Source organism: Bufo gargarizans, chromosome 5, assembly GCF_014858855.1.
Source record: "Bufo gargarizans isolate SCDJY-AF-19 chromosome 5, ASM1485885v1, whole genome shotgun sequence".
In the NCBI taxonomy this organism is placed as follows: domain Eukaryota; kingdom Metazoa; phylum Chordata; class Amphibia; order Anura; family Bufonidae; genus Bufo; species Bufo gargarizans.
Window position 1 is genome coordinate 238,099,783 of NC_058084.1, and position 25,964 is coordinate 238,125,746.

Here is a 25,964-nt window from a genome sequence, read left to right on the forward strand (position 1 = left end):
AGGGGGGTCCCTGGGCGCAGCTCTACATGCCTGTATAGTTACTTTAGAAGTTTAATTCTGGTGAAAGGTCCTCTTTAAGGACCAGTTCAGGTCTGAAGTCACTTTCTGAGGCTTACATAATAGAAACCACACAAAAATGACCCTATTTTAGAAACTACACCCCTCAAGGTATTAAAAACTGATTTTACAAGCTGTTAACCCTTTAGGTGTTCCACAAGAATTAATGGAACATGGAGATGAAATTTCAGAATTTCACTTTTTTGGGAGATTTTCCATTTTAATCATTTTTTTCCGCTAACAAAGCCAGGATTAACAGCCAAACTAAACTAAATATTTATTGCCCTGATTCTGTAGTTTACAGAAACACCCCATACATGGTCGTAAACTGCTGTATGGGCACACACAAGGTGCAGAAGGAAAGGAATGTCATTTGGCTTTTGAAGGTCAGATTTCACTAGGATAATTTTAACTTGCCATGTGACATTAGGAGATTAATTCTGAGCCCTGTTGTATTTCCAGGCATACGATTAGGGCCACATGTGGGGTATTTCTAAAACCAGTAAGCTAAGCATAATAATAAGAGGGCTTGCTTTTCAAACTGGCATACACTGGGCACAACATAATGAGCACTGAGATGGCATATCTGTGTAAATATAGCAATTTTCACTGTGCACCATCTGCTGTGAATACATTTTGCAAAACACCAGTGGGGTCAAAATCTTTACTACACCCTTTGGTAAATTCTGTAAGGGGTGTGATTTCTAAAATGGGGGGGTCACTCCTTGGGTGTTTTGTCTCTTCTTCTTTTAGTTTACCTCAGAGCCTCTGCCAGTCAGACTAGGCCTCAGATACACATGGTGCTCTTTCTCTTCTGAACGTTGTAGTGTGTCCATATAGGACTTTACAAGCATATATGGGGGTGTTGCTGTGTTCAGGAGAAAATTGGTAACAAATTGTGCGGTGCATTTTCTCCTGTTATCCCTTTTGAAAATGAAAAATTTGTGCCTAAAGCGACATTTTCTTATAAAATATGTAGTTTTTCATTTTCACAGCCAACTGTTTTTGAATTCTATGGAACACCTGTTGCACTAAAGTGCTCACTACACCCCTTTAACATTTATTGGGAGGTGTTGTTTCTAAAATAGGGTCGCTTTTTATTTTATGGGTTTCTATTGTAGGGATACCTCACGGTGTCTTGAAATGCGACAATAAAATCTTCCCTCCAAAAACCATACAGTGCTCCTTCTCTTCTACACCCTGTTGTGTGCTCAAACAGCAGTTTACAACCACATATGGGGTATTTCTGTAAACTGCAGAATTAGTCTCTATTCACACGTTCGCAATTGTGTTCCGCATTCATTTCTATGGGGCCACACGTTGTGCTGCCTGGATCCGCACTTCAGGGTCCGCAATTCTGTCCCCGAAAAAAAAATAGAACATGTCCTATTCTTATCTGCAAAAGCATTCCAAAGTTATTACCAGATAAAGTGGCACATGTCACATTTGCAAAAATAGGCAGGTCTTGAAGGGGTTAATGTCTGTGTGATTTAACTGCATCTTGTTGCACCCTAAACTTATTGCCTGAAGCAGTCCCTTGTAATCTGCTGAGCTATGAAACCATGGGGGAGATTTATGAGAACTGGGGTAAAGGAAAACTGCCTTAGATGGAGTGAGAGGAGCTCTAAAAAGTGTAAGGCGGAATCTCATTGGTTGCTATAGGCAACTAAGCCTGTTTTCCTTTACACCAGTTTTGATAAATCTCCCCCAATGTGTCCATCTGGAAATATATCAGATTTTGTTTTAGTTTTTCTATACGTTGAATTTTCAGTTTATTCTGTTTCCATTTTTTTAGGTGCAGATTCAGTCAAATGCTGCACCCTATATTTGAGGAAGCTTCAAATATAATCAAAGAAGAATATCCTGATAAAAATAAAGTTGTGTTTGCCAGAGTAGACTGTGACCAGCATTGTAAGTAGCAGCTTCATAATTGTAATATATTTCTAATTTTAAGGTTTACTTCATGTAGTGTGTACTTTACTTGTAAAATAATGAGTTGTGCCAGCAGCTATCAAATGTATGGAAGTAAAACAGCATTGGCAATATTTAAAGTGGTAATATTTTAAAGGGTCATCCCATCTCCTCTTAGATCTTGCGACTATCCGGGAAAAGCCGTGGACGGCCTCACATTTGAACTTTGTACCATGGCCTGGTTTTGTACCATTTTTTTTTTTTACTTGTTATACTAGGTGTGGAAACGCTGAGAGGTGGAGTGAGTGGGTTTGTGGGAGTCAACAACATTTGTGGTGATCACAACTAGACGATCATTTCCAGGCTTTGTTTATTGTGGATTATATATTTTGGATCCTTTCTTTGTATCTGTATTGTTTCTAAATTACCTTAGAGACCAACAATGCTGCCTATTATCTGGGATACCTTTTTAAATGTTTATTGGAAAGTAGGAGGGAAAAAAGACAAATATAAAATTGTCAGAAAAGCTAAAACAGTGGTAAACTATAAAATTTTTATCTACAGTACTTGTTTTATATGCCATATATGCGTGCATTATGTATTGTAAGCTAATTTCATATATTCTTCATATACAGCGGACATAGCCCAAAGATATCGGATAAGCAAATATCCCACATTAAAGCTGTTCAGAAATGGGATGATGATGAAGAGGGAGTATAGAGGTCAACGGTCAGTTACTGCAATAGCAGACTACATTAGACAGCAAAAAAGTGATCCAATACGGATAGCGGGAGATCTCGAGGAACTGAAAACCATTGATGTGAGTATTTTGCTAAAGTTTTTAATATTCTACATTGACTTTCAGCAAGTTTGCAGTTTGAAAGATCCCATCCACACCAGGACAGGCGATTGGCATGTATGGGTGTACGTAATCCTCAAGGATGGATTTTATCCAAAACTGTTGAGACTGGCTTTCCACATGGATGACTGGGCCCAGAGAATGCCACAGAAACATTCCCCAGGCCATAACACTGCCACCACCAGCTTGTGTTCTTCCAGCAATGGTTGCAGGGTGTTCTCTTATGTTTCTCGCCTGATGCACCAAAATCCTTCTGTTCAATGAAGCAGAAAACGTGACTCATCGGAGATGGCAAACCCTTTACCAATAAGTGGAGGTCCAATAATGATACTGCTGTGAAAAGCTTTTTCTGCCAATGCAGTTTTGTTAGCAGTCCATATATCTGCCTTGGAGCCCCATATGCAGTAGGGTTCATTGTACTGTTTTAGACTCGTGTCTGGTAGCCCTCTGGTTTATTTTGGTGGTGAGCTGCTCCATGGTAGTGTGTTGGTCCACCCTTGGACACCTTCATAGCTGACCATCCACCTCTCACATCAGTAGTACCTGGTGCTCAGCAGTTTCCACACTGCTTATTCGCAATGGTTCCATTTGTCCACTCACAATACACTTGTCAGCAGCACTCAATCCGTTCACAAACTGCACAGTTTCAGAAATACTGTCCCTTTTGGCCCGACAGCCAACAAATATCTCCTTTTGCAATTCTGATAAATCGCCCCTTTTACCCGTGACAATGAGGGGTACATGTGCAGGCAGTTTTTTGCACTTCGTATATACACACAGTCAGCTCACTACATGTGATTTCCTTCATGAGCTATGCGCTGCCGACATCAAAAGTAGGGAGTGGTCTAAATAATCAGATTTTACTGTGTATATAGTTATAGTGTTTTTTCTCATTATTTGTATTTTTCTATAGTTTGAGAGTTTTTAGGTTATTGTTTTTTTTATTTTTTTTTATTTTCCCCTGTGTATTTTTGTTTCTGGCTTCTCCTAAAACAAAGCATGCCATAACTGTTGATGGTTTTTGCATCACCTTCTATAGGGGAAAAACACCTCTAGTGGGCGAAAGCATTGTTTAAAAAAAACAATTTACATATGATGGTACGGGTCTAACCCCTTAAAGAATGTTGTCCAGTTTCAGATATTGATGACCAGTCCTCCAGGATAGGTCATCAGTATCAGATCGGCGTCTGTCCTTCTCCATGCACCCCTGATCAGCTGTTTGAAGAGAATGCATCGCTCTTTTCACTGGAGAACAGGTTAAAGGGGTTGTCCGGGTTCAGAGCTGAACCCGGACATACCCTTATTTTCACCCCGGCAGCCCTCCTGAGCCTGGCATCGGAGCATCTCATGCTCCGATGCGCTCCCGTGCCCTGCGCTAGATCGCGCAGGGCACAGGCTTTTGTGTTTTCAATAACACACTGCCGGGCGGTAACTTCCGCCCAGCAGTGTGTTCGGTGACGTCACCGGCTCTGAGGGGCGGGCTTTAGCTCTGCCCTAGCCGTTTTACTGGCTAGGGCAGAGCCAAATCCCGCCCATCAGTGCCGGTGACGTCACCGGGCTGCCTGTCAGCCCCATAGAGAGCCCCGGTACGTCACCGGAACTCAGAAAAATGCCTTTGCCCTGCGCGATTTAGCGCAGGGCAAAGGAGAGCATCGGAGCATGAACTTCTCCGATGCTCATGTCAGGGGGGCTGCCGGGGTGAAAATGGAGGTATGTCCAGGTTCAGCTCTGAACCTGGACAACCCCTTTAAGGCCTCATGCACATGACCGTTGCTCAGCCGTGGCCATATTGCAGTCCGCAATGTTCTATTTTATTTTGCTGTGTGGACTGATCACTGGCATATTCATGTTGAATGGGTCTCGTCCTGGCCTCTGCACAGATGTTGCCCGTGCATTGGGGACCGCAAATGCACGGAATGGCCACACAACGGCTGCTTCTCTCAATTCATGTAAATAGGAGGGGGAGCTGTCATTAAATCTGCTCACCACTGCAATGACATAGGTGAGCACGTGCAGGTAATATTTGTTTTTTGGAAAACATAAATTACTGTGTAATTTAATACAATGTTAGTTTTTGCTGCAAAAATATAGAAAAAGCTTTTTTTATTTTATTTTTATTTTTGAAAGACATGAAACAACCTGATAATTAAATTATTCAGGTTATTCTGGTTGTGTGGATACCTAATGTGTATTCCTTTTTTTATTTAATGTGTATTTGACACTAAATAATTTTTTTTTTGGGGGGGGGGGGTGCAATATTTTTATTTTATAACATTTAACCTCTTTAGGACACAGGGCGTACAGGTATGCCCTGATGTCCTGGTACTTAAGGACACAGGGCGTACCTGTACGCCCTGTGTATTTCCGATCACCGTCGCCCGGCGGGCGGTGATCGGAACAAGGTCCCTGCTCAAATCATTGAGCAGGCACCTTGGCTAAATGCAAGGGGGAGGGGGGGGTCCCGTGACGGCGATCACCGCAAACCGCAGGTCAATACAGACCTGCGGTTTGCGGCTTTTCATGTTGCAGGCGGCGGCGGTGCCATTGGGTCCCCGTGGGGCTGTAGGGGGGACCCGATGGCATGGAAGGCAGCGTGATGCCTTCCTGAGGCATCGCCGCTGCCTTCCTGTGACGTGCCTGTGAGATCCAGCCCCTGGATCTCACAGGCAGGAAGCTGTATGAGTAATACACACAGTATTACTCATACAGCCAATGCATTCCAATACAGAAGTATTGGAATGCATTGTAAAGGATTAGACCCCCAAAAGTTGAAGTCCCAAAGTGGGACAAAAAAAAGTGGAAAAAAATGAAATCATTGTGTAAAACTTAAATAATAATAAAAAAAAAAAAAGGTTACATATTAGGTATCGCCGTGTCCGTATCGACTGGCTCTATAAAAATATCATATGACCTAACCCCGCAGGTGAACACTGTAAAAAAAACTGTAAAAAAGCCTTTTTTTTTATCTTACATCACCTAAAGTGTAATAGCAAGCGATCAAAAAGTCATATGCACCCCAAAATAGTGCCAATCAAACCGTCATCTCAGCCCGCAAAAAATTAGACCCTAACCTTAGATAATCGCCCAAAAACTGAGAAAAACGATGGCTCTCAGACTATGGAGACACTAAAACATGATTTTTTTTTTGTTTAAAAAATGAAATCATTGTGTAAAACTTACATAAATAAAAAAAAATTGTATACATATTAGGTATCGCCGCATCCGTGACAACCTGCTCTATAAAAATACCACATGATCTAACCTGTCAGATGAATGTTGTAAATAACAAAACAAAAAAACGGTGCCAAAACAGCTATTTCTTGTTACCTTGCCTCACAAAAAGTGTAATATAGAGCAACCAAAAATCATATAAACTAAACTAAAAACTTCCACCCTATCCCGTAGATTCTAAAATGGTGTAACTTTTTTTTTTTTTTTGAGTTTCTACTCTAGGGGTGCATCAGGGGGGCTTCAAATGGGACATGGTGTCCAAAAAAAACAGTCCAGCAAAATCTGCCTTCCAAAAACCGTATGACATTACTTTACTTCTGCGCCCTGCCGTGTGCCCGTACAGCAGTTTACGACCACATATGGGGTGTTTCTGTAAACTACAGAACCAGGGCCATAAATATTGAGTTTTGTTTGGCTTTCAACCCTTGCTTTGTAACTGGAAAAAAATGAAAAATCTGCCAAAAAAGTGAAATTTTGAAATTGTATCTCTATTTTTCCATTAATTCTTGTGGAACACCTAAAGGGTTAACAATGTTTGTAAAATCAGTTTTGAATACATTGAGGGGTGTAGTTTCTAGAATGGGGTCATTTTTGGGTGGTTTCTATTATGTAAGCCTCACAAAGTGACTTCAGACCTGAACTGGTCCTTTAAAAAGTAGGTTTTTGAAAATTTCTGAGAAATTTCAAGATTTACTTCTAAGCCTTGTAACGTCCCCCAAAAATAAAATGTAATTCCCAAAATGATCCTAACATGAAGTAGACATATGGGAAATGTAAAGTAATAACTATTTTTGTAGGTATATGTATTATAGCAGTAGAGAAATTGAAACTTGGAAATTTGCAAATTTTTCCAAATTTTGGGAAAATGTATTTTTTTTTATAAATAAAAAATAATTTTTTTTTACTCCATTTTACCAGTGTCAGGAAGTACAATATGTGACGAAAAAACGGTCTCAGACTGGCCTGGATAAGTCAAAGCGTTTTAAAGTTATCACCACATAAAGTGACACTGGTCAGATTTGCAAAAAATGGCCTGGTCCTGAAGGTGAAAATGAGCCCGGTCCCTAAGAAATCCCATTTTGCGATTACAGGATTACTATTTTTTGACTATTTAGTTCAGTTTTATAATGTATTGGCATACTCTTGTGTGCTAATGCACGGTTATTTTGTCAGTGTGACTTTTAGCTAAATGGTTAAGATGACTAGACCTGCCTGAACACAATCAATGGTCATAATTTAAAGAGGACCTTTCCGCCAGTTTTTTTTTTCCTTATAAAAGCAATACCTCATGCTGTAGTGTAAGATCAGGAGACGCTATCTTGCAATTTTTTTTCATGATCTGCTCCTGTGTTGTGGCGCTATGCCACCCACCTGGTTTTGGCACCTGATATGCTAATTAATAGCATCAGTACAGGGAGGAGACATCAGCTTTTCCCTGTGGGCATCTCCTTCTTGACTGTGGCACCATCCAATCGCTGAGGACCACTTCACAGCCAGGGAGAAGACAAGCTGTTCTTTACTTACATAGCCTGTTCTCATGAAAACAGCTTGTCTTCTCCCTGGCTGTGAAGCGATTGGACAGCTTCACAGCCAGGGAGAAGGAGACGCCCACTGAGAAAAGCTGAAGTCTCTTCCTCCCTGTACTGATCTATTAATTAGTATATTGGGCACCAAAACCAAGCAGGGGGCATAGAGGCACAATGGAGGAGCCGATCATGGGGAAAAAAATAGCAAGATGGGGAAAAATAGCAAGATAACTGCTGCTACCAATACCTAGGTGCTGCTACAAATTAATATTGCCATTTGTACAAGACTGATTTGATGAATGTTTAGTATTTTAAATTGTTCTCTAAATAAAATCTCACTTTCTCATGAACCCATAAATTGAGTGCCTGCCCTGCATTACTTTATTTTCTATACCAAACGGCACAGCACAAAATACTACCCCAGCAGAACTAAATACCACAGTGCAGAACAAAATACTGTCCCAGCAGATCTAAATACTACAGTGCAGTAGAAAATACAAAACATTACCCCAACAGAACCAAATACTGCAGTTCAGCATAATGTACTGCTCCAGCACACCCCAATACCACAATTCAGCACACTATACTGCATCAGCAGCACAAAACACCTACCCACTGTGTCTACCTACGACACAGAGGGGAAGTATTGCTATTGATGCTGGAGGTGCTGCCAGTAAGCCTATACAACACAAGTATGAACTGTAGAAACTTCCTTTAAAAAAAAAAAAAAAAAGGTCTGGCTGTCCATTTACAGAGACAAAATGGTGTTGCTGGAGTTTGTTGATTTAAGTGGCAGATTTTTTATCTCAAAATGAATTATCATTATCCAGCAGCAGTATGAATCGCACAACTGTGAGTGACTAGTCCCTCCCTAATTGCTTTCCCTGATAAAGCTCTCAATCTACCTAATTATGTCCCTTTTGTTAGACACAGCCAAGGCACATGCTCTGAGGTCGCAAGCTGCCCAAAGAATGGCATTATATAGCATTGTCACAGGGACCTGCCAGAATCCTCCCCCTTGTTTGGCTGACAGCCTGTCTGCCAGCCTCTGAGCCAATCAGGGGCAGCCCTTCCCTCCCAGAGTCATATGATCCTCCATTTTCTTCCTTCCGGTCTTTTCCCTGCCAATTTTCACAGTAAATTGGCTGTGGCGCCATTTCTGGCCAACTCATCTGAAGCGAATCACAAAACTTCGGATTCATTTGGTAGCAGAATTTTTGTGAAAGACGTTGTTAATCCACTTTTGTTCAGAATCAATTCACTCATCTCTAGTTTTTAGTATAGTGTAAGTAATATATTACTTGCTGTTGAAGACCTTAGTAAAATTATAATACAAATCAACAAGACTACCAGATGCACCTGAGCAAATAAAACGACAAAGTAAATTCCTGTGTAATGTGTGGTTTTAGTTATACTTTAAAAGTATAGTTATGCTATGTTGTCTTTTTTGTAAATTTTGATTTGTGTTGGCCATATTGGTTAGTTAGAAATATTCCATCTAGATAGAGGGGAATCTGCTATCTGTTCCAGGTGTGTGGGTATATAAAGGAAGACAGATGTAATGTTTTAATAGTCCTATGTTTCTGTGTTTGTTTGTTACCTTATTTAATCATCATATATTTTATTACAGCGTAGTAAACGAACAATAATTGGTTTTTTTGAAACCAAGGAGTCTGACAACTATCGAACATTTGAAAAAGTATCAAACATTTTACATGACGATTGTGTATTTATTGCTGCTTTTGGGTAAGTGATAAACATTTTCCATATTGTGTGTGTATTTAACTATCTAAGGCTACTTTCACACTTGCGGCAGGACGGATCCGACAGGCTGTTCACCCTGTCGGATCAGTCCTGTGGCTATTTCGCCGTGCCGCTGGACCGCCGCTCCGTCCCCATTGACTATAATGGGGGCGGAGCTCCGGCGGTGCACGGCGAAAGGCCGCCGGACTAAAATTGCTGCATGTCAGGCTTTTTAGTCCAGCGGCTTTCGCCGTGCACCGCCATGCTGCGCCGGAACTCCGCCCCCCGTTCCCATTATAGTCAATGGGGACGGAGCGGCGGCACGGCGAAATAGCCGCAGGACGGATCCGACATGGTGAACAGCCTGTCGGATCCGTCCTGCCGCAAGTGTGAAAGTAGCCTAACTATCCAAATATGATTCATAAAACTCCCTTTTTGTTTACCCTTATTTTAGAGAGATTTCTAAGCCAGAAAGATTTAGTGGAGACAACGTTATCTACAGGCCCATAGGAGTAAGTATTAATTTATGGGTTTGAAATTATTTGTATGGCAAGCATATTTCCATTTGGTTATTGTAAGTAGATAATGGTGTTCATTTATTACCCGGTTTTTGGCGTAAAATGTCACAAGACCCTATTTTTTTTATATATATTTGTGCTCCTAAATTTTAAGAGCACATTACATTTTTACCCTGTCCTCGACACTAGAGGGGAGGAAGAGTGGGGGTGTATCAGAGGTGGGGGCCATAGGTTCCGGCAAACTCGCTAGAATTTATGCCAGAAAGCTGGCATAAATGACTATTGAAATCTACACTAGCCTCTGGCTGGAGTATATTTCAATCTAGGCTCACAGACTGGCAGAGGATGCATCTAAATAGTTACGTGGACTGCACCTTGTCATAAATTAGGTCTATCCTCTGGCAACACAGGGAGTATGAAAGACTAGCGTAAAATGACCACCAATAAATGTATTCTTTCTTTTACAGTCCATATGAATCAAATAATTAGTGCAGTCTAGAGCTTAAAGCTTATATTACATGGCAGATTGTCTGCCAGATCATCGCTAATTAGTGTTTGTGGTAAACTCTTGTTAGTGATGATTTGGCAGTATAATATTGCCACTGATTACCTAGTGACTGTGCAAACGCTCGTTCACCGGCACATGTGATTTTGAGCTTGCTTAAAAATCTGCCGCTGGCAAACAACTAGACATTATGGGGATGAGCAATTACATAACAATCGCTCCTCCCCATACTATGGAGGAGATATCTGCATGTAATAGCAGTGGTCTCCTCCACTAGCGAGCAGGCGATTGCCAGGAAGAAACGCTTCTCTCCTGACAATCACCTGCAGAATCTTCTAGTGCAATACTAGCTTAAAGGGGTTCTCCGGGAATTAAGAAAATGAAAATACGTAAATATTACTTTTATTATATTCCCAAATACCTTTCATTAGTTATAATGGCTATTTTTGTCTGGGGAGCAATGATTAGGAGAACCAAAATGGCCACTGTCCTGTTAGTGAACACAACCTGTCCTAATCACAGAGGAGGACGAGTTGCTTCACAACACTGAGATAAAGAGCTGCCTCATCCTCCTCTCTGCTCTGCTTGTCAGGAATTATGATCCTGAATACAGTTTAATGTGATATTTAGCTGAATCTCTGTAGGAATGGAGTTCATAAGGAGACATGAAGTACAGAGAGGACGGAGAAGACAGACTGTGATAATGTGGGGCTGCAGTAATGGAGACTGCATAGAGCTTATCTGTATTCACGATCATAATCCCTGACGAGCTGAGAGGATGAGGCAGCTCTTCAGCTCAGTGTTGTAATTTATCCTGCTGTGTGATTAGGACAGGTTTTGTGTGCACTGATAGGACAGTGGCCATTTAGTTTCTTCTGATCATTGCTTCCCGGACAAAAGGAGCCATTATAACTAATGAAAGGTATTTGGGAATGTATTTATAATGAAGTAAGGCCTCTTTCACACTTGCATTGTCCGTATCCGGCGTGTACTCCACTTGCCGGAATTACACGCCGGATCCAGAAAAACGCAAGTGAACTGAAAGCATTTGAAGACGGATCCATCTTCAAAATGCTTTCAGTGTTAATATGGCAGCCAAGACGCTATTAAAGTCCTGGTTTCCATAGTAGTAGTGGGGAGCAGGGGAGCGGTATACTTACAGTCCGTGCGGCTCCAGAATGACGTCAGAGCGCCCCATGCGGATGGATGACGTGCCATGCGATCACGTGATCCATGCGCTTGGGGCGCCCTGACGTCACTCTGGAGCACCCTGGGAGCCGCACGGACGGTAAGTATGCTGCTCCCCACTACGCTTTACCATGGCTGCCAGGACTTTAGCGTCCCGGCAGCCATGGTAACCATTGAGAAAAAGCTAAACGTCGGATCCGGCAATGCGCCGAAACGACGTTTAGCTTAAGGCCAGATCTGGATCAATGCCTTTCAATGGGCATTAATTCCGGATCCGGCCTTGCGGCAAGTCTTCAGGATTTTTGGCCGGAGTAAAAAGCGCAGCATGCTGCGGTATTTTCTCCGGCCAAAAAAACGTTACGGTCCGGAACTGAAGACATCCTGATGCATCCTGAACGGATTTCTATCCATTCAGAATGCATTAGGATAAAACTGATCAGGATTCTTCCGGCATAGAGCCCCGACGACGGAACTCTATGCCGGAAGAAAAGAACGCAGGTGTGAAAGAGCCCTTATATTTAAGTATTTTCATTTTCTTAATTCCCAGAGAAACCCTGTAATGAGCAACACTGACAGGACTTTCTCACTAATTGGACAGTCTGTATGTTGGGTTCGGGGGGAGCATTTAAAAAAAATATATATATATATATATATATATATATATATATATATCTACAGACTTATTTTCCTTGACTGTTATAAATAGGAATTTTGAGGGGAAAAAAAAATTATATTTTGTATATCACTATAAACCTATTTATGAGAACATGACTGCTGCCAATATTGTGTTAAATGTTATATACAATATACCACTTTATTGTACCAGGCTGTAAAATTAAGGACAGCTAATCTTTGTTTTTCATAAAGGAAAGTGCTCCAGATATGGTTTATTTGGGTTCACTCACCAACTTTGATTTGGCTTTTGCTTGGACGCAAGATAAATGTGTGCCTCTTGTACGGGAAATCACATTCGAGAACGGAGAGGTAAAAATGTAAACTTTTTCCAAGATGTCTTTCTTACCTTTCTGTATGCATGGCTAATTGAATGTTTGGGAATGAATAAGAAAAAGCATTACGAAATATAGTTAATAAAATAATAATTTATTAGCTATATTTTATATGGTGGCTATAAAGAAAAAATGATGAGATGTTACAAACAATGCATTTTTTTTATTTTTATTTTTTTTATTTTCATGTTGGTGCTTTTTTATTTATTTTTTTTTGGGTGTGGGGGGTCCATTGCATTTTTTTCATAATGCACCATGCTGTAGGTATTGGCATTTTTCAGAAGACTATGGAGTGGCAATCATAATGCTTATCTGCATGTCTAATATAGCCTTAACCGCCTCCGGACCACCTAAAGCAGGATCGTGGTCCGGAGGCGGCAGTCTCAGGCAGAGTCACTCATGCGCATCGCGGGCCGGCAAAAGTTAGAGGGGTATTACATCATCAGCCTGCCAGCCAAAGATCATCGCTGGCAGGCTGATGCTTTTTAAAAAAAAACGAATCACAAGCTATTTAACACCTTATATTTATAAATATAAGGTGTTAAATGGCTTCTCTGCTCCTCTGCTGGTTCTTTTGGTCGGTTGGTTCCAGCAGAGGAGCAGACATCACAGTGAGTACACCAAACACCACACTTAGCCCCCAGATCACCGCCCATCACCCCAATTAACCCCTTGATCGCCCCTGTCAATCACCTAGTGAAAGGGAAAAAAGTGATCAGTGTAAACTGTCACCTTTTTTTCCCACTGGTATTAACTGTTAGGTTTTAGGATAGTTTAGGCCCCTTGGTTAGGTAGTTAGCGATTGTTTAGCGCCCAGCCCACCGCACTGCAGTCACTGATTAGCGTATCGCTAATCAGCATTTGTACTGTTATAGTATCTGTAAGTGATCAAAACTGATCACAGTCTAATCTATAATAGTATCAGTGTCACCTTAGTTCGCCCTCCACCCAAAACGCAGTGTTTGCCTGATCGGTCGCCCACACGTGCTTTCACCAACGCCCGCCCCGCCGCAGTGACAAAAAATATATTATTTTTTTTGATCACTGCACAATCACTTTACAAGCGCTGCGGCGATAAAAAAAATAAAAATCAAAAAGCAGCGGCCTCCGGTACTTTGCTAGCCTCCCATTTGTAAGATAGGCTTACTTTTTTTCCTGGGTAATCTCGGGGAATACCCCCTAAATTTAGTAATGAAAATGTCAAACAAGGGGTATTCTTCTGAAGAGGCCTACAGGATTCTGACCCAGTCGGATGAGGAATGGGAACCCTCATCTGACAAATCCAGCGGGTCAGAATATGAACCTGTAGAAAGCAGTGGCAGTCTGACCCAAAGTTCGGACGAGGAGGTTGAGGTCCCTGATAGCACCAGGCGTACCCGGCCCCGTGTTGCTACACCACCGGTTGCGCATGATCCGCTTCAAGGGCAGCAGAGTGGGGCTGGCGCTGTCGGATTACGTGGTGAGGCATACACCAGCAGCGCAGCCCACCCTGGACCTAGTGCCAGCACTGCCGTTCAACATGGTGAAGTGGCAAGCACCAGAAGGGCAGTTGAAGCTGGTACGGTGGCACGTGCAATAGTTACCCCGTCGCAGCCACCGCACAGACGGGCCCGTAGAGTCCCTGAGGTGCTGGCAAACCCGGATTGGCAGTCCCCAACTTCAGCCGCACCATTAGTTCCCCCTTTCACCGCCCAGTCTGGAGTTCGGGTTGAGACAGCTCAGATCGGTTCGGCACTGGGATTTTTTTTTAGCTGTTCTTGACTGCGGAGCTCTTGGACATAGTCGTGGCAGAAACAAATCGGTATGCCACTCAATTTATAGCCGCCAACTCGGGAAGATATTATGCCCAGCCTTTACGGTGGAAACCCGTTCAAGTTTCCGAATTAAACATTTTTCTGGGCCTTCTCCTCAACATGGGTCTAACAAAAAAGCATGAATTGCGGTCATATTGGTCCACAAACCCAATTCATCACATGCCCATGTTATCTGCTGCCATGTCCAGGGCACGATTTGAGGACATCCTGCGTTTCCTGCACTTTAGCGACAACACCACCTCCCGTCCCAGAGGCCACCCAGCTTTTGACCGGCTCCACAAAATTCGGCCCCTCATAGACCACTTCAACAACAAATTTGCAGATTTGTATACCCCTGAGCAAAACATTTTACCGGGCGCCTTGGCTTCAAACAATACATCCCAAGCAAGCGCGCCCGGTATGGGGTCAAATTGTATAAGCTCTGTGAAAGGGCCACAGGCTATACCCACAAATTTCGTGTCTATGAGGGTAAAGATCAGACCCTGGAGCCGGTCGGTTGCCCTGACTACCTGGGGAGCAGTGGGAAGACAGTTTGGGACTTGGTGTCACCCTTATTTGGCAAGGGGTACCATCTTTAAGTGGACAATTTCTACACAAGTGTGCCCCTCTTCAGGCATTTGTTTATAGAACAGATTGGCTGCTGTGGCACCGTGCGACCTAGTCGCCGGGGCTTCCCCCAATGGCTCGTTACCACACGTCTTGCAAGGGGGGGAGAGAGCTACCTTGTGTAATGAAGAACTGCTCGCGGTTGACGTTTACATGCTCTTCTCCATTCACGCAGACACGACAATACAAATTGAACGAGCAACCAGTGTCATTCAAAAGCCCCTCTGTGTCCACGACTATAATTCGCTCATGGGAGGGGTGGACTTCAATGACCAGATGTTGGCTCCTTATTTAGTTTCCTGACGCAACTGACGCTGGTATAATAAGGTGTCTGTATATTTGATTCAATTGGCTATGTACAATAGTTTTGTTCTCTACAGTAATGCTGGGAGAACAGGATCCTTCCTCAAATTTCAGGAAGAGATCATCGCGAACCTCCTGTATCCAGGAGGTTCCGTGGCCCCAACCACCAAAGTAGTGAGCCGTCTATATGAGCGACATTTCCCCAATGTCGTTGCTGGTACCTCAAAGCAAGCTCCACCCCGAAAAAGATGTCGTGTCTGTAGCAGGAGTGGAATAAGGCGTGACACCCGCTATTTCTGTCCTGACTGAGCTGAGCACCCTGCCCTATGCTTACGAGAGTTTTTCTGGAAGTACCACACACAGGTACACTTAACATAGGGATTGCATCTCACAGGACAGGCACACAGGGCTATTAGGGCCTATTCACACAGAGCTGCTGCAAACCTCTCCTTTCACCTGGGACAAAATCCATAATGTACTTCGCCACATCTCTGGGCGATTTGCACTTTGCACATTGTCCCATAGGGAAGTAGAGGTTTGTCCTATAAAAAAAAAAAATCACCGGTAAGCAAACAAGTTAACGTTCTGTTCAAAAAGTTAAATTTTATGTGTTCCATTCAAATGTTTATTGCGTTGCGGCCTGGTTTTTTTTCTTGTTTTTTTTTACCTTCCAGGTGGACCAACCGATCGACTAGCTGCAGCACTGATGTGCATTCTGACAGAAGCATTGCGCTGCTGTCAGATTACACAAAAGTCGGTGTATGCGGCGCTGCAAGACGAGATTTCTCCTCTGCAGTAAAAGATACGTTTGCCGAGGCATATGAGCTGAGGGGACTGCAGTGTTCATATGCTTTGTATATAAAAAAATAATAATAATAATAATCCCGGCAATGATTTATTCATCCACATCGATTGATGTGAATGGAGAAATCGGGTTTGCCAGGGCATACGAGCTAAGTGGGTATGAATGTTGGGCGGAGCTCCTATGTCCTGGCAGATGCCTTTCCGCTCCTCTGCAGCAAAAAAAAAAAAAAAAAAATTTTTTCATTCACATTGATCGATGCAAATGAAGAAATCTGTGCCGTTCATTTTTTCTTTCAGCCCAGAGGCTGTGCCGCTCATTACCTGTATGCTCAATATAAGGAGAATAGCAGAAACTTCTAATGCTGGCCATACCTGTAATGATTGCAGAGACCCTCAAATGCCAGGGCAGTACAAACACCCCACAAATGACCCCATTTTGGAAAGAAGACACCCCAAGGTATTCGCTGAGGGGCATATTGAGTCCATGAAAGATTGACATTTTTGTCCCAAGTTAGCGGAAAGGGAGACTTTTTGTGAGGGGGAAAAAAATAAAATAAAATATTTCCGCTAACTTGTGCCCAAATTTTTTTTTTCTATGAACTCGCCATGCCCCTCATTGAATACCTTGGGGTGTCTTCTTTCCAAAATGGGGTCACATGTGGGGTATTTATACTGCCCTGGCATTTTAGGGGCCCTAAAGCGTGAGAAGAAGTCTGGGATCCAAATGTCTAAAAATACCCTCCTAAAAGGAATTTGGGCCCCTTTGCGCATCTAGGCTGCAAAAAAGTGTCACGCATGTGGTATCGCTGGGAATGTGTTTTGGGGTGTCATTTGATATATACCCATGCTGGGTGAGATAAATATCTTGGTCAAATGCCAACTTTGTATAAAAAAAAAAAGGGAAAAGGTTGTCTTTTGCCAAGATATTTCTCTCACCTAGCATGAGTATATGTAAAAAGACACCCCAAAACACATTGCCCTACTTCTTCTGAGTACGGCGATACCACATGTGTGACACTTTTTTGCAGCCTAGGTGGACAAAGGGGCCCACATTCCAAAGAGCACCTTTCGGATTTCACAGGGCATTTTTTATACATTTTGATTTCAAACTACTTCTCAAGCATGAGGGCCCCTAAAATGCCAGGGCAGTATAACTACCCCACAAGTGACCCCATTTTGGAAAGAAGACACCACAAGGTATTTCGTGATGGGCATAGTGAGTTCATGGAAGTTGTTTTTTTTTGTCACAAGTTAGTGGAATATGAGACTTTGTAAGGAAAAAGAAAAAAAAATAATCATCATTTTCCGCTAACGTGTGACAAAAAATAAAAAGTTCTATGAACTCACTATGCCCATCAGCGAATACCTTAGGGTGTCTTCTTTTTGAAATGGGGTTTTCTACTGTCTGGGCGTTGTAGAACCTCAGGAAACATGACAGGTGCTCAAAGTCAGAGCTGCTTTGAAAAGCGGAAATTCACATTTTTGTACCATAGTTTGTAAACGCTATAACTTTTACCCAAACCATTTTTTTCTTTTTTTTTACCCAAACTTTTTTTTTTTTATCAAGGACATGTGGAACAATAAATTTGGAGAAAAATTTATATATATAGATGTCTTTTTTTTTTGAAATATTTTACAACAAAGTGAAAAATTTCATTTTTTTGCAAAAATTTTGTTAAATTTCGATTAATAACAAAAAAAGTTCAAATGTCAGCAGCAATAAAATACCACCAAATGAAAGCTCTATTAATGAGAAGAAAAGGAGGTAAAATTCATTTGGGTGGTAAGTTGCATGACCGAGCAATAAACGGTGAAAGTAGTGTAGTGCAGAATTGTAAAAAGTGGTCTGGTCATTAAGGGTGTTTAAGCTAGGGGGGCTGAGGTGGTTAAAGAAAAACTCCCGCAGAAAATTTTATTCTCTGACCTTCTAGACATGTGCATGATGTAATCTTTTCATCAGTGTCTGTTTTTTCTGAGCTATCCCCTCCCTTCTGCCTCTTGGCTGTGTCAGCAATCATACTTTCCTAATAACAGCATCTTATATGGTGACAGGATGCCAGTTTTTCTATGTAATCCTTTGGGAGCCTCAATGTCAGTCTAAGGGCTCATTCAGACGGCTGTATGCTGTCCGCAAAAATGTGGATCCGTTTTTTTTGCAGACAGTTCAGCATGCCTGCAAAAAAACTGATTGCATTCCGTTTTTTGGCTGATCTATAGACTCCAATAGGGCCATGTCCTGATTTTCATTGACAAGTATAGGACATGTTTCATTTTTTTGCTGAGCTGTGCAATGGAAGAAAAGTCTGAATGAGCCCTTATAGGAATGAATAGAGAAGTAACTGACTTCCTGTCCTGTGTCCATTGGAGATCAGAGTTGGTCACATGACAGCTAAAAATTTGAATGGAGGGGATAGATCACAAATAGTTACTGATGAGAAGATTACATTCACTAAAGATTACATAATGTACTTTTCTAACAGGTCAGAGAATACAAATTTTTGCAGGAGTTCTTCATTATCACATCGCTTACACAGCACTGACGGCACGATCTCTAGGTCCTCCTGTGTACTCCTGAACAATCTTCTAAGCTCAATTCTGATCAATACTTGGAAGTTTCAGGAGAAAAATTGCTTAAAGGGGTTGGCAACGTTCTGTTTATTGTTGACCAATGTGTTTCTTGGATGATTATATGTCACTTTCTAATATAGCCTTTGTTAAAATTGTGCACAATTTTCTAGATTTTATAAGCTACACACAATCTTTTGTGCTGTCTACATAGAGGTCCAGTCCATAAAATGGGTGCTGAAGGAGTGTCATATGACCTGGCAAATCACCTTCATGTGATGCCTTCTCCAATCAAACACAATGCACCTGCACTAAAATCCCAACAAAACAAGTACAGATGGCAGGTGCAGTGTGTTGGAATGGAGGAGGTATCGCATAGAGATTACTTAACTGGTCACATGACCCTCAATCAGCAGCCATTTTATGGACAAGATCTCTGTGTGGACAACACAAAAGACTTTGATAACAAGGGGTATGCCTTATCTAATGTAGAAAATGGAGCAGAATTTCAACAAAGGCTATATTAGTAAGTGTCATAATCATCTCGCAAAGGCACTGGTCAACAATAACAAGAAAGTGGTTAACCCCTTTTAATAAAAATCAATTGCAAAAGCGTTTAATGGAAACGGACACTCTTCTGCCTATAGTGTTATAACAGTACGCATTGGTATTAAAGGGAGTCTGTCACCTCCATATGGCCATATACAGTGCTTACATGGCTCTGTAGCACACCTATACAGGATTGTAACAGTAACCTTTGTTCTATTCTTTAAGGAAAAACAAAGTTTAATTCATACGCAAATGCGGCGTTCAGTGTGTAGGTGCCCAGGCTGCTCTGCCTTCTTTTCACTTTACTCCTCCCCAGTTTCTGCCTTTGCCCGCCCTCCAAGTCTCTTGCCTCATCGATAGGGCAAAGGCAGAGACTGGGGAGGAGTAAAGTGAAAAAAAGGCAGAGCAGCCTGGGCACCTACACACTGAACGCTGCCCCTGGGCACTTGCGAGTGCTCATTTGCATATGAATTAAACTTCGTTTTTCCTGCTGGTGCAAGTCTAAAGACAAAGACAAAGGTACCGTTACATTCCTGTATAGGTGTGCTACAGAGCCATGTAAGCACTGTATATGGCCATATGGAGGTGACAGACTCCCTTTAACCGCCTCCGGACCGCCTAACGCAGATCTGCGGTCCGGAGGCGGCAGCGCTGCGCACAACGACGCATATAGCGTCATCTCTATGCGCAGTTCGGGCCGGCATTTCGTCAGGGACCATTTCGTCATCAGCTTGCCAGCCAATGATCGCGGCTGGCAAGCTGATGATTTTCAAAAAAACCAATCACAGCGCCAGATAACAGATCATATTTGTAAATATGATCTGTTATATGGCTGCCTGCTCCTCTGCTGGTTCTTTTCGTCGGTTGGATCCAGCAGAGGAGCAGGCTTCACAGTGAGTACACCAAACACTACACTTTAGCCCCAGATCACCCCCCTGAACCCCAATTAACCCTTTGATCACCCCTTTGTCAATCACTAGTGAAAGGAAAAAAGTGATCAGTGTAAACTGTCACTTTTTTTTTTCACTGGTATTGACCGTTAGGTTTTAGGTATAGTTTAGGCCCCTTGGTTAGGTAGTTAGCGATCAGTTAGCGCCCAGCCCACCGCACCGCAGTCCGTTATTCGCTGATTAGCGTATCGCTAATCAGCATTTGTACTTTTATAGTATCTGGAAGTGATCAAAACTGATCACGGTCAGATCTATAATAGTACTAGTGTCACTTTAGTTCGCCCTCCACCTAAAACGCAGTGTTTGCCCGATCAGGCCTGATCGGTCGCCCACACGTGCGTTCACCCACGCCCGCCCCACCGCAGTGACAAAAAAAAATGTTTTTTTGATCACTGCACAATCACTTTACACGCACTGCGGCGATAAAAAAATCTGTTTTGATATTTTTTATCAACCGCAGCGGCCTCCGGTACTTCGCTAGCCTCCCCTTTGTAAGACAGGCTTGCTTTTTTTTTTCTTGGGTAGTCTCAGGGAATACCCCTAAATTTAGTTGCCCAAAATGTCAAACGGGGGGGTATTCCTCTGAAGAGGCCTACAGGCTTCTGACCCAGTCGGATGAGGAGTGGGAACCCTCATCTGATGAATCCAGCGGGTCAGAATACGAACCTGTAGAAAGCAGTTGCTCTCTGACCCAAAGTTCGGACGAGGAGGCTGAGGTCCCTGATACCACCAGGCGTACCCGGCTCCGTGTCGCTAGACCACAGGTTGCGCAGGATCCGCTTCAAGAGCAGCAGAGTGGGGCTGGTGCTGTCGGATTACGTGGTGAGGCATACACCAGCAGCCCAGCCCACCTAGTACCAGCACTGCCGTACAACCTGGTGAAGTAGCGAGCACCAGAAGGGCAGTTGAAGTTGGTACGGTGGCACGTGCAGTAGTGACCCCGTCGCAGCCACCGTAAAGACGTGCCCGTAGAGCCCCTAGAATCCCAGAGGTGCTGGCAAACCCTGATTGGCAGTCCCCAACTTCAGCCGCACCTGTAGTTTTCCCTTTCACTGCCCAGTCTGGAGTTCGGGTTGAGACCGCTCAGATCGGTTTGGCCCTGGGATTTTTTGAGCTGTTCTTGACTGCGGAGCTCTTAGACATAGTTGTGGCCGAAACAAACAGGTATGCCACACAATTTATCACCGCTAACCCGGGAAGCTTTTATGCCCAGCCTTTCCGGTGGAAACCAGTCCAAGTTTCCGAAATTAAAACTTTTCTGGGCCTCCTCCTCAACATGGGCCTGACAAAAAAGCATGAATTGCGGTCATATTGGTCCACGAACCCGATTCATCACATGCCCATGTTCTCTGCTGCTATGTCCAGGGCACGTTTTGAGGCCATCCTGCATTTCCTGCACTTTAGTGACAACACCGCCTCCCGTCCCAGAGGCCACCCTGCTTTTGACCGGCTCCACAAAATTCGGCCCCTCATAGACCATTTCAACCAGAAATTTGCAGATTTGTATACCCCAGAGCAAAACATCTGCGTAGACGAGTCCCTGATACATTTTACCGGGCGCCTTGGCTTCAAACAATACATCCCAAGCAAGCGCGCCCGGTATGGGGTCAAATTGTATAAGCTCTGTGAAAGGGCCACAGGCTATACCCACAAATTTCGGATCTATGAGGGAAAAGATCAGACCCTGGAGCCGGTCGGTTGCCCTGACTACCTGGGGAGCAGTGGGAAGACCGTTTGGGACTTGGTGTCACCCTTATTCGGCAAGGGGTACCATCTTTATGTGGACAATTTTTACACAAGTGTGGCCCTCTTTAGGCATTTGTTTCTAGAACGGATTGGCGCCTGTGGTAACGCGCGAACTAGTCGCGCGTGCTTCCCCCAACGGCTCGTTACCACCCGTCTTGCAAGGGGGCAGAGGGCCGCACTGTGTAACGAAGAACTGCTCGCGGTGAAATGGAGAGACAAGCGTAACGTTTACATGCTCTCCTCCATTCACGCAGACACGACAATACAAATTGAGCGAGCAACCCGTGTCATTGAAAAGCCCCTCTCAGTCCACGACTATAACCTTCACATGGGAGGGGTGGACTTCAATGACCAGATGTTGTCTCCGTATTTAGTTTCCCGCAGAACCAGACGCTGGTATAAGAAGGTGTCTGTATATTTAATTCAATTGGCTCTGTATAATAGTTTTGTTCTCTACAGTAAGGCTGGGAGAACTGGATCCTTCCTCAAATTTCAGGAAGAGATCATCGAGAACCTCCTGTACCCAGGAGGTTCCGTGGCCCCATCCACCAGTGTAGTTAGCCGTCTACACGAGCGACATTTCCCCAATGTCGTACCTGGTACCTCAACCCAACCGTCACCCCGAAAAAGATGTTGTGTCTGTAGCAGGAGTGGAATAAGGCGTGACACCCGCTATTTCTGTCCTGACTGTCCTGACCACCCTGCCCTATGCTCTGGAGAGTGTTTCCGGAAGTACCACTCACAGGTACACTATTAGCATAGGGATCATCTCACCAGGACAGGCACACAGGGCTATTAGGGCCCATTCACTCACACAGCTGCTGCAAACGTCTCCTTTAACATGGGACAAAGTGCATAACGCACTTCGCCACATCTTTGGGCGATTTGCGCTTTGCACATTGACCCATGGGGAAGGAGAGGTTTGTTCTATAAAGGTAAAAAAAACAAATAAAACACGTGTAAGCAAAAAAGGTTAATGTTCAGTTAAAAAAGTTAAAGTTTATATGTTCTGTTGCAAAGTTAATAAAATTATTGCGTTGCGGCCTGGTTTTTTCTTTTTTTTTTTTTTTTTACCTTCCAGGTGGACCAACCGATCGATTAGCTGCAGCACTGATGTGCATTCTGACAGAAGCATTGCGCTGCTGTCAGATTACACGCAAGTCGGTGTATGCGGCGCTGCAAGACGAGATTTTCTCCTCTGCAGTAACAGATACGTTTGCCGAGGCATGCGAGCTGAGGAGGAGGCGGCGTTCCTATGCCTTGGCAAACACTTTGTATATGTATGTGTATATATATATATATATATATATATATATATATATATATATATATATATATATATATATATATAAAAAGCATGGGTATATGTAAAATGACACCCCAAAACACATTCCCCAACTTCTCCTGAGTACGGCGATACCAGATGTGTGACACTTTTTTGCTGCCAAGGTGGGCAAAGGGGCACATATTCCAAAGTGCACCTTTCGGATTTCACCGGTCATTTCTTACACATTTTGATTGCAAAGTTCTTCTCACACATTTGGGCCCCTGAATTGCCAGGGCAGTATAACTACCCCACAAGTGACCCCATTTTGGAAAGAAGACACCCCAAGGTTTTCTGTGAGGGGCATGGTGAGTTCCTAGAATTTTTTATTTTTTGTCGCAAGTTAGTGGAATATGAGACTTTGTAAGAAAAAAATAAAAAATCATCATCATTTTCCGCTAACTTGTGACAAAAAATAAAAAGTTCTATGAACTCACTATGCCCATCAGCGAATACCTTAGGGTATCTACTTTCCGAAATGGGGTCATTTGTGGGGTTTTTCTACTGTTTGGGCATTGTAGAACCTCAGGAATCATGACAGGTGCTCAGAAAATCAGAGCTGTTTCAAAAAGCGGAAATTCACATTTTTGTACCATAGTGTGTAAACGCTATAACTTTTACCCAAACCATTTTTTTTTTTGCCCAAACATTTTTTTTTTATCAAAGACATGTAGAATAATAAATTTGGCGAAAAATTTATATATGGATGTCGTTTTTTTTGCAAAATTTTACAGCTGAAAGTGAAAAATGTCATTTATTTGCAAAAAAATCGTTACATTTTGATTAATAACAAAAAAAGTTAAAATGTCAGCAGCAATAAAATACCACCAAATGAAAGCTCTATTAGTGAGAAGAAAAGGAGGTAAAATTTATTTGGGTGGTAAGTTGCATGACCGAGCGATAAACGGTGAAAGGAGTGTAGTGCCGAAGTGTAAAAAGTGCTCTGGTCATGAAGGGGGTTTCAGCTAGCGGGGCTGAAGTGGTTAAAGAGGTTGGCCCATCTCGCACAATGTGTGACATGGGCAAACCCCTTTAAGTTATCTTATATCTTTGTGACTATATGAAAGAAAAATATAATTAAGCAAAACTGTTTCAACTTTCTATATTTACTGTTTTTAATTGAATTCATTATAGCTAGACTTCTTAGTGTGTTCGTGCTTTTTTTTGTAATACTTGGGTACTTTCTGGTAATAAGAAATTAAACTGATGGGAAATCAGTTTGGTGGGAGTGTGGGGTGTCCGACTTCCCTGCCTATCAGCTGATCCGCGGGAGTGCCAGGTGTTGGCCCCACACCGATCTGATATTGATGACCTGTCCTGAAGATAGATCATCTGTATCTAAGTATTGGAAATCCATTAAACTGATGACATAACTGATCCTACTGTTTCAGTAGGAATCTGCTTTGACCTTTATTTAACCTTTATTTTGCAATGATGTTTTTTAGGAGCTGACTGAGGAGGGTCTTCCATTCCTTATACTTTTCCATATGAAAGATGACTTGGCAAGTTTAGAAAAGTTTCAACAAGAAGTTGCACGTCAGTTAATTAGTGAAAAAGGTATGTTTTGACTTTGAGATTTGTGTGTGTGCTTTTTTATTTTTTATATAGAAAACTTCCACTCTTTGAAACTGAGGACCCATCCTCTGGATAGCTCATCAGTATCTGATCGGTGGAGAGCTGACACCTGGGATCACCGCCGATCAGCTGTTTAAGAAAGCGGCCACATCACTCACAGGAGCCCAGGGGCCTTCTCAAACTGCTGATCGGCGGGGGGTCCCGGGTGTCACACCCTCACTGATCAGATGCTGATGACCGATCCAGAGGTTATGTCATCAGTTTCAAAGATGAGCCATTTTAGAAAATTTAAGAAAACAACATATTCATCTACACATGAAAATCGAATGTCTGTCATTTTAAAATACGGTATGTTAAGAAGAACATATGTGTTTATGCCAGTGTTGTCATTTTCTAGAGTAGAATTGTGTATATCAATGTTTTTTTACTTTTTTATATTTTTTTCTTCTTTCCTTCCAGGATCAATAAACTTTCTTCATGCAGACTGTGATAAGTTTAGACATCCTCTCTTGCACATTCAGAAAAGTCCTGCAGATTGCCCAGTAATAGCAATTGATAGTTTTAGGCACATGTATGTGTTTTCGGATTTTAAGGACTTATCGTAAGTATCTCTTTCTTGTATGAATTTTGCTGCATCTTTTCCCACAAAACTATATATCAATCTGCTCAGTTCCTCCTGCTCAGGCCCCTTTACACTGACTGAGAATCTGCGAGATAATCACTAATGAGCGTTTGTAGGAATGCTTGTTACCGATTATCTGGCAGGTTGTAAAGATGCTGCTGCTTACCCAATGAACGAGCAAAATGCTCTCTCGTCTTGGTAATATGCTCATTTGTGCAGGCACCGAAATTGGCGTTTGCCGGCAGCAGATTGTGCCGTCCAAACGCCCTGCTGTCGGCAAACAACGAGTCTGTATAGGGACGAGCGATGGCAATAGCGATTGCTCCTCCACAGACCTTGTCTCCTTAACTGACGAGCAGGGGCTTGCCGGGTAGGAACACTTCCTTCCTGACAATTGCCTGCTAAATACTCCAGTGTAAAGGGACTTTAACGTGCTGCCTGCAGAATGCACTGTAGTGAGTGGTGAAAGGTACATTTTTTTTTTTTTTTTAAGCAGTTAAATAAGTAGGGGTCCTGGTTATCTGATACAGAGCTCCAAATCCCTTGCCTGCAACTATTAGT

General features: G+C 42.7%; 1 protein-coding gene across 1 annotated transcript in view; it reads left to right on the top strand.

Annotated features, from left to right (window-relative positions):
* The window catches only part of ERP44 (endoplasmic reticulum protein 44), a 73,868-nt gene that overhangs the window by 38,482 nt on the left and 9,422 nt on the right, over positions 1-25,964 (top strand). The window contains exons 4-10 of the mRNA XM_044293982.1: positions 1,853-1,968; positions 2,604-2,788; positions 9,215-9,330; positions 9,782-9,839; positions 12,406-12,522; positions 24,652-24,763; positions 25,241-25,382. Coding sequence (XP_044149917.1) covers positions 1,853-1,968; positions 2,604-2,788; positions 9,215-9,330; positions 9,782-9,839; positions 12,406-12,522; positions 24,652-24,763; positions 25,241-25,382 — 846 coding nt within the window. The remainder of the gene's footprint in view (positions 1-1,852; positions 1,969-2,603; positions 2,789-9,214; positions 9,331-9,781; positions 9,840-12,405; positions 12,523-24,651; positions 24,764-25,240; positions 25,383-25,964) is intronic.